The sequence below is a fragment of the Tupaia chinensis genome, unplaced genomic scaffold, assembly GCF_000334495.1.
Source record: "Tupaia chinensis unplaced genomic scaffold, TupChi_1.0 Scaffold000146_1, whole genome shotgun sequence".
Taxonomy (NCBI): Eukaryota; Metazoa; Chordata; class Mammalia; order Scandentia; family Tupaiidae; genus Tupaia; species Tupaia belangeri.
In genome coordinates this window covers 922,628-931,836 of record NW_006159616.1, presented here as the reverse complement: position 1 = coordinate 931,836, position 9,209 = coordinate 922,628, and the positions used below count along the sequence as shown (strand labels likewise).

General features: G+C 61.9%; 1 protein-coding gene across 1 annotated transcript in view; it reads left to right on the top strand.

Moving 5' to 3' along the window:
* Positions 1 to 8,610, top strand: part of EPHB2 (EPH receptor B2) — a 153,135-nt gene extending 144,525 nt beyond the window's left edge. The window contains 5 exon segments of the mRNA XM_027770663.1: positions 1,754 to 1,909; positions 2,371 to 2,473; positions 2,560 to 2,607; positions 2,610 to 2,710; positions 2,712 to 8,610. Coding sequence (XP_027626464.1) covers positions 1,754 to 1,909; positions 2,371 to 2,473; positions 2,560 to 2,607; positions 2,610 to 2,710; positions 2,712 to 2,811 — 508 coding nt within the window. The 3' untranslated portion in view covers positions 2,812 to 8,610.
* Positions 8,611 to 9,209: the final 599 nt, after the last annotated feature.

Genomic DNA, 9,209 nt, shown 5'->3' with positions numbered 1-9,209 from the left:
TTTTTTTGGAGAGGCTTTTGCTATAGGTGCCTGCGCTCGCCAGAGAGACAGAGACAGAGAGACAGAAAGCGAGATATCATCCCCCCAGGGGAGATGTCACACTGCAATCCCTTCTCCTCCATTATCCTCTCAGGATCTTGGGCCCTGCGTGAATTTAAGCCACTGGGTCCAGGACTCGAACCGTGATCGGCTACATGGGAGTCCAGCGACATAGCCATTACGCTAACTGCTGGTCCCGGTGCCCCCTGCTTCTGACAGGTGCTCTCCACTGTAGCTGGGGTGGGAGAGGCTAGGACATGTCTGCTGGGCACCTGCCCTGCCTTGGGGTGCAGAGGCCTCAGGACACAGACTGTGGATGGCAGAGGGGCTGTGGTCAGAGCGGCCAGGACTAGGCGAAATCACCAGAGGAGCCAGAGCCTCAGTGGATGGGTACCTGTGCTCATCACTGCATCCTCCCTAGCTGCCCTCACGCTCCCAGCTGGACCCTCTAACTGCCACTCACACCCGCGTGGATACAGCGGCCCCAAATACATGCACGTGCACACACATGCACACCAATAGTCCTACACGCGGGTGGGCACACACGGACGGATGCTTGTGCTTGTACACGCAGGCTCAGGCCGTCCCCCGTCACATACACACGCACATGCATGCACACACACCAATAGTCCTACACGCGGGTGGGCACACACGGACGGATGCTTGTGCTTGTACACGCAGGCTCAGGCCATCCCCCGTCACATACACACACACTACACACACACACATGCACACACACACACATGCACACACACACACACCAATAGTCCTACACGCGGGTGGGCACACACACACGGATGCTCATGCTTGTACACGCAGGCTCAGGCCATCCCCCATCACATACACACGCACATGCACCTGCCTCCATTCAGTTTGTCCGTGTCCCCCTCCCAGAGGCACCGGCTCTGCCTGGGAGCACTAGCCCAGGCCCCCAGGGCTTCCTTCCTCTGGAGGCCCCAGGGAAGACCAGCAGGCTGGGGCTGCAGCTCACCACTGCCTTCCTCCTGGCTACGACGGGGTCGCAATGCCCGCCCCGCACACACCCCCACAGCACGTCCAGCCACGTCCTCGGGATCCAGGGCTGGCTATGGCCAGACTCCTTGGGCCAAAGTCCTCCGTGCACTGGGTTCCGGGCCAAGAGTCTCCGTGCTCACCTGTCCCTGCAGCGCTTCCCCAGGGCTGTCAGCCACCCCTGCCTCTGGAGACCTCTCTCGGCTTTCCCACTCAGTCGTGTCACTCCTCGCCAGTCGGGGAGTCATTCCCATGGCACCCCCAGCTCGATCTGGGCTTTGGGGCTGCCATCCCCAAGAGCAGCCTTCTGTGGTAGAAAGCAGGGTAGAGGGTGGAGCACGGTGCTGGGACGAGGGCAGCCAGTCATCAGCCGCTGGTCCCCACAGCAGGCAGCACAGAGACGTGTCGCCGCCCCCACCCCTGTGGGCCAGGCTCAGCAACCCCTGCAGAGACTTCCCCAGGTTTCCCGGCCACCCCAGCCTTGGGTCCTACGCAAAGCCTCACTACATATGCTCACACACACACAGGTTCAAAGGCACGCCCAGACTCACGCAGAGACCCTCTGGTACACACATTTCCCTGTGGTCATCCATGTGGGTCACATGTGGACTTACATACGCAGGCCACAGGTGTGCCCACACATTTCCCCACATACTTCCTGCAAGCATATGCGCTGACCGGCTCTGCTGTCCACCCCTCCCAGAATCAACCTGCCCCTGCTGGATCGCACGGTCCCCGACTACACCAGCTTTCACACGGTGGACGAGTGGCTGGAGGCCATCAAGATGGGGCAGTACAAGGAGAGCTTCGCCAGCGCCGGCTTCACCTCCTTCGATGTCGTGTCCCAGATGATGATGGAGTGAGTGCCACGGGGGAGCTCTGCGGGGAGGGGCCGAGAGCGTGCCGGGGTGGGCGTGAGGGCCCAAGGTACGAGGGCTGGCGTCAGAGTCAATCGGGGACTGCTGCCCAGGTTTGCCCGCCCTGCTGGCTGCGTGACCGCAAGCAAACGGCAGCACTCCCTCGGCCTCCTGATTTCTCACCTGTGGACGGGATTGGTGGGAGGGTCGAAGGAGACATGAAGGAAGGAAGGCCACTTCCCTCCCAAGGAGAGAAGGGCACGCAGACACCTTGACCCCCAGTGCAGCTCTCGTCCCCCTCACCCTGTCACTCCCCAGCTCTGGACGCCCTCTACTCCCCCACCCGGTTCTCACCCCCTCGCTCTCTCCAGATGAATCCTCGGGGAAGTCTGGGCATTTCTCTGCTGGGCATAAAGCCCCTTCCACTCCCCGGTTCCCTAACACTTGCGCTTCTCTCCCGAAGGGACATTCTCCGGGTTGGGGTCACCTTGGCTGGCCACCAGAAGAAAATCCTGAACAGTATCCAGGTGATGCGGGCACAGATGAACCAGATCCAGTCTGTGGAGGTTTGACGGCCACCTGCCTCGCTCGCCTCTTCCTCCAGGCCCCGCCCTCCGCCCCACATGCGGCTCCTGTGCTCTGTCCACTGCAGGGCCAGCCACCTGCCAGGAGGCCACGGGCGACAGGAAGGACCGAGCAGCGCTGCAGCCACGGGATGTGACCAGGAACACACGCAACTCCAACGATGGAAAAAGGGAATGGGGAACAAAGAAAACCGATCCTGGGAGGGGGCGGGAAAGACAGGACTATTTTTAAAGAGGATTCTCAAAAGGAAAGCGATGACTGTTCTTGGGAGAAAAAAAGGGCTTGGGAGATTCGTGCGATTTGTCCAATTGGAGACTGAAGCAGTTTCTCTCCAACTCCCTCTGGGAAGGTGGCCTGGCCAGAGTCAAGACACGTGGAGGACGACAAATGTGAACGGGAAGATGGGCCGCCCTTCTCTCCCGCGCGGGGCCCCTCAGCAGCCGTGTGCCAGGCAGAGGGGGCGGGCGGACGCGCAGCCCCCGGGAGCCGCGCTGGGAAAGGCCATTCCCGCTGCCACTGGGCAGACAACTTTTCTGTCTCTGGAGAGAATCTCAGAAACTCCGGTAGGGCTGTTTCTCCTGTGGCTCCTGGGGCTGCAAGGGAGCTTCAGCCCTGGGTCACCAAGAAGGTCGGCACCGGCAGACACGCCCCCGTCTCCGCTCCCAGGACCTCCCACCACCGCCTGGGGGCTGCTGGGCGCCCACTCCCGCCAGCCCCGCGCCTCGAGGACGCCACTGCAGTGACCGCCATCAGCGACGACTGCACTGCAGTGACCGCCATCAGCGACGACTGCCGCGAGAAGGGTTGATCCTGCGTCTGGGTTTGTTTACAGCGATTCGTGGACTCGGGGGTATTTTGGTCAGGGTGGGGTTTGGTTTTGGGGGGTGGTTTGTTGGGTTTTTTTGTTTGTTTGGGTTTTTTTTATGACAATGAAGTGACACTCTGACATTTCCTACCTTTTGAGGACTTACTCCTTCTCCAGGAAGAAGGTGCTTTCTGCTTACTGACTTAGGCAATACACCAAGGGCGAGATTTTATATGCACACTTCTGGATTTTTTATATGGTTTTCACTGACACCCTTCCCTCCTCCCACCTGCTGCCAGGCCTCACCAAAGCCAACTGCCACGGGCCATCTGGGCCACTCAGAGACTCGAGTGAGATGGGAGGGGAGGCACCAGGGTGGAGCAACAGCCCACCCCAGGACTGTTTTTGAAAAGCGCCAGACTGAGACAGAAGTGGGCTCTGAGGCTGGAAGTTGGTGCCCACCTTCTGCCCAGCCCATCCAGTCTCCCCAGGCAACAGGCCCCTTCGAGGCTCCTGAGTGCCCTGGCATGGCCTCCGGGAGCCTACACCGGCCTCACGGATCATTCACTGTGATACGCCAGCCCTCAGGGGGCCCCCAGAGACAGGGCAGGCCTTCTCCTTTCCTTCCCTGTGGGGAGAGCGTGTGGCTTCTCCCCCCTCCTTCCCTCCGCCAGACCAGCCCAGGTCTGAAGGTCCTGGCCACGGGTCCGACCACACGTGCCCTCCCGTGAGCAAAGGCAGGCAGCTGAGTGGAACCGGCTGGTGAACGGAACCGAAGTAAAGGCTTTAGCTCTAAAGCGGCCCCTGGTCTCTCTAAGTTCTGGGACAGGCCCCGCTGCTTTGGGAGAGCGCCACGTGACCCCTCTCCCCTCATGGTTCTAGATGGCTAGGGCTGAGGAAACGCGGGGAGGGCCACGGAACGCCACGCGGCCTCGTATTCCGACTGTGGCTCTTCGAAAGCACAGGCCACAGAAGGAGCGAGTTGAAAGAGGCAGGGAACGCGAGTCCATGCGACAGTGGGCCTCGGCAGGTCCTCCCGAGCAGGGACAGCTACGGTGTGCTCTGCACAGGGGAAGGGGCTTCCGGCGGCAGGAGAGCTGGAGTCAGGGTGTACCAGGACAGCGGCGGTGTGGGGTCCCAGAGTGCCCGTGGGCCCAGTCAGAGCTCCAGGAATGATCACCTAATCCAGGCCGACTCATTTTTTCCTGCGCAGACAGGCACTGACCGTCATTAAAATCCGAATTCTCTGTGGCGGGAGGCAGCAGGGAGGTGGCTGTATTGTGGACATCAAGCCTGGCCTAGGAGGAGAGTCAGGGATGCCACCCCTCAGGAGCTCTCCTTTGTCGCACTCTCCCTTGAGACTGACCAGTGAGAAGGACCAGGCCACAGGCTGAAGACCCCCAGGGCCAGGGAGCACCCGCACGGGCCAGCCTGTCGTCTGTCACTCACCTGCTCTGACAGCCCATGCGAAGGGAAGGAAGGGATTAGGAGAAGCAGGCCCCCTAGGGGGACAGCAGGGGGAGCCACAGAGAAAGCATTGGCAGGTGTCCCACAGACTGGCCGGCGGTGGCTCAGCGGCCATCCCTTTGTGCCCCAAAGATGCCCAACGCGGGTGGCAGCTGTCCCAGCACACAAGGTCACCTTCTGGCAGGGGAAGCTCTGATGCTCTTTAGATTAACTCTGCCTCCCCAGCTCCCCCCCCACTGCTCCGGGACCCCCACAGGGGGCTGGCAATCAGCGCTTCCCGTCAGATGGCTTCCGGTCCTAAGCCACTAGGCTGGTCCTCTGGCCAGCCTGTCTACCCGCCGACCCTCTAGAGCCCGAGGCCTCTGTGGCCCTGGACTCCACATGCCTGCTTCCCAGAGCACAGGTGCTACTGACTGTGCGTCCACGTGCGGGTGACAGACCTCACTGTGACCACCCCAGGGTGCAGGTACTGCCCACTTCTCCATGCTGCCGGGGCAGCCCCCACCCCCACTCGCAGCTCGGCAGGGAGTGGCAGACCCCACTGCCAAGCGCCTCCATGTCCACCACCCGCTTGCCCGGGCACAGGGCTCTGAGCTGCCCGCTGCCTGGTTACTAATCCCTTCCTGGCTCAGCCGCCCAAGTGCCAGCCCCCACCTGCCCAGCAGCGCTGGAGGAGTTTCCGGCTGCTCTGCACACAGTTGGAACTTGAGGAAAGAAAGCTGTCTTCTGAGCATGGGCCAGGCTCTGCGGAGATGGGGACCAGCTGCTCCAGGAGGGCAGAGCTGCACAGGCCAGGCCAGGTGGGGGAGCCTGCCATCCTCAGCCCCACCGCCCCACGCCCCACGGTGGGTGGGCAGCAGGCCTCATCCTGGGGTGGGGAGACAGTGGCCCTAGCACCCAAAGGCCTCAGAGCAGGGGCAAGGGGGAGGCAGTGGCTGTTACTCACTGGCAGGGTCACTTGCTCTCTACGGGCCTCAGCTGGACATTCCCCATCATCTCCAGCTGGCCCCCACTCTGCCATCATCTAAGGCAGAAGTCCCCAACCTCCAGTACCATGGTGGCCTGTTAGAACCGGGCACCACAGCAGGTGAGCCGCAGGCCTGGCTTCCTCACATTTGCAGCCGCTCCCCATAGCTCACATCACCACCCGAGCGCCGCCTCCAGGCAGACCAGCGGCATTAAGTTCTCACAGGAGCACAACCCCATTGTGAACTGTGCTTGGAGGGGCAGAGGTTACCGCTGTCCTAAGCCATCCTCCTGCCGAGATCCGTGGAAAAATTGTCCTCCACGAAACCACTAGTCCCTCATACCAAAAAGGATGGGGACGGCTGCTCTGGGGGCCTCTCTGCCGCCCCCTCATGAGCGCCTTCTCAGATCAGAGGACGGTTGTCTGGCTGGGCACGCCACCTGCGGTTCTTCCTCACACGGCCCTGCCCCAGCCCCCACATGCTAGGTCCTGGGCCCCTCCTGGCTCTCCCTGCAGCCCCTGTAGCTCCAGGGAGACCTGTCAGGGGAAATCGTGCACGTGCACTCAGGGAGGATGTGGGCCACGCAGGGGAAGGCATGTCCGGACCCCAGTGGCAGCTGCTCCTGTCCCTAACTTCCGAGACACGGAGCTGGGGAGACACTTCCCCTCACAAACTCAGCTTCTCACGGGTAAAGCAGAGCCCTGGAGTGGGAGGACCAAGCCGCGCAAAACACTGCAAGGCCTCAGTGCCCCGCCCTCAGGAAGGGGGAAACTGCCTCAGAGAGGTGACGTCTGCTCAGGGGACACAGCCAGGCAGGGCGGTGGGGCCGTGAGCCTTGGTGCGTCCGTGTTGTGTCCACTCTGCCACACTTGATGGGATGGCAGGAAGCTCCTGGTGTCCGAGGCTGGCAGGAAAGGGAAGGGAAAGCTCAAACAAGCCAGGGCTGCCAGGAGGGCTTCATGGAGGAAGGGTACTGTTTGGAAATGACAGGTCAAGAGAAAGGCCAGCGCAGTGAGGAGCTGTTTCTGAGTGGGCCAGAGGTGGGAGGCGAAGGCCGACACAAGGCAGTGTGGGCGTGATGTACAGCCTGGCCGCAGCAGTGCTCCAGCAGAGGAGTGGCGAGTGAGCATGGGTTTGAGGAGGCACAGCAGGCTCAGCCATGAGATGGGGCAGCCCCCCGTCCCCCAGGAAGAGTCCCTGGAGCCGCCCTCATTTATCCTGGGAGGACCCAAGCCCTGCGGCTTTGCGTCTGTCCTCACTGATGCAGATAATCCAAGGAGTCACTTCAGCTGCTTGGAACAGCAGGGCTGGATTTCGTGCTACCTGCCTCTCGGTTCCGCTGCTGCCCGCCCCATTTCCGGGCCTCTCTGAGAGGTGGTGGGGGGCGAGCTGTGGTAGGAGGAGAGCTGCCAGGCAGGGGCTGGGCACTGGGGGTTGTGGCCGTGGGCATGAGACACCGTTCAGAACCCTGCCTCTGCACTGGCCAGTCCGGCCTGGGAGAGATCCCCCAGGCGTGTTGGAAAGGACCTGGGTACCGTCCTATTTGAGAGCGTGTTATGCCGGGAGACCCCAGAGGGAAGCTCAGGGGTGCGTGTGCTATGCTACGCTGTACACGCACACTCACACACATGCACACGCCTCCAGCCAGCCTCAGTCTGCTCTCCCGCAACAAGGCTCCTGTATAACAGGCTGGAGAACGGCCTCGAGGCAGACCAGTCTCCTCAGGTACACTGAGGCCAGAGCAGCGGTTGCAGAAAGGGACTCGGCCTCTGTCGGGTAACACAGGGAGAGAGTGGGCGTGGGCACACCCCACCAACTGGTCTTAGGAGGCGGGAGCCGCAGGACTGCAGTAGCCGAACGCCATATGCTGAGAGCCCGGGGTCAACCAGAGGGGATTCCACCCAGGCCTCCTGCGTCCAGTCCCCCTTCCTCCCAGCCTCCGTGTTCCTCAACACGTTTGCCGTCGCCACCTGTGTCAGACTCTCCTGGGCTATTTAGGAAGGTTCCCAGCTCCCCCCCAGTCCCCGGCATCGGGGTCTCTGAGGTTGGCCCAGGAGCCTCTGTTTGCACAAGTTCCTGCAGGAGATGCCGCCAACTCCTTGCTTGTCCCCCACGACCAACTCTGCCCCACGCCTGCAGGGAGGGGCCTGGAGTAGACAGGGATTAGGGAAAGGACACGGTAGATAAGGTGCCCAGACTCGGACACAGACCAGGGCCCACGGGGAGGGGTGGGGCACCCCTCAGAGTGTTCAGGCTGAGCTGAGCTTTCAGAAACATTCAAAAGACCCCCAGGGCCAGTCTGTGCGGTGAGCTCCCGGCGTGAAGGCAGCCCAGGGAAGCCGGTACAGCAAGAAGTGGGGCCCTCATACTTCAGAGGGGCTCGGCAGCTCCCAGGGCTACGCTGTGGAGACCCCCCAGACCCCAGGACTACGGTCCAGGTCTGTTCAGTCAACACCTGGCCGGGTGTGCCAGGCAAAGGCGGGGCGGGGCTCCCAGCTGGGCCTGCAGCCACAGATGTCCCTCCCCACCGCAGGCCCTGCTACCCAGACTGAGACCCGCCTTCCTGGAGCAGGGAGAGGGAGCAAAGGTTCCGTCTCTACTTGCAGGCCACCAGCCCCTTGGGAGGTCTGGACCCTAAGTGTTGCCAGGGAGCGGGAGAGGGAGGAGCCAGGACCACATGTGAGCACCCCGGGGGCCCTGCTGAGACCAGGAGAGCCAAGAATTCTAGCATGCCGGGAAAGGGGCTAAGCGTGTAAGGCCCTGTAGGCTAAGATGCCATCACTGTGTGAGTCTATGCTGCTAATTCTTGAAATTCCAAGTCTCACTATTTGTTGCTGGTCCCCAAATCTGAGGTCCTAGCAAGAAAAAAAAAAAAAAAGCACAGAGAAAGAGACAGGGAGAGAGAGACAGCTAAAAGCAAACAGTAAAAGCAGCTCCGCCTCCTGACTCGGAGTTAGATGGGACCCAGGGGGACCCGGGAAGACCCGAAGACCCTTGTTCTGAGTCCAGTGTGAAGTTCTCATCCGGGCAGAGGGGCAGAATTACACACCCCGGGACACCCCAGCCCCTCTTCCCCCGGGGCCAGGAGGGCTGGCTGCCCCAGGCTGCAGCTGAGAGGAACCCATGGCGGCAGTGCCCACTGCAGGCAGGCTGGGACAACTCGGGTCACACGCCCGAGAGGCGCCCCAGTGGCTCAGTCTAGGGAGGGGCTCCTCTGGGGTAACCCCCCTGCCAAGAGAAAGCTGCAGAGCCAGGGATTTCCCGGGGAGCCCCCACATTGGGGTGCTCTCCAAGTACCACTCCCTGTTCAGAGCAGAGGGTCCTGCCACAGCCCCGGAACCAGGTGCCTTTCCTCTGACACCCAGCGCAGCTCCCACAGCCACACAGCCCTGCCCTGTTCCAAGGACCCCACCTCTCCCGTCTCAGCGGCTGCCTCCTGGAGCTGGGAGGCCAGCCTGGGGTGGCGCCTGTGTGGGG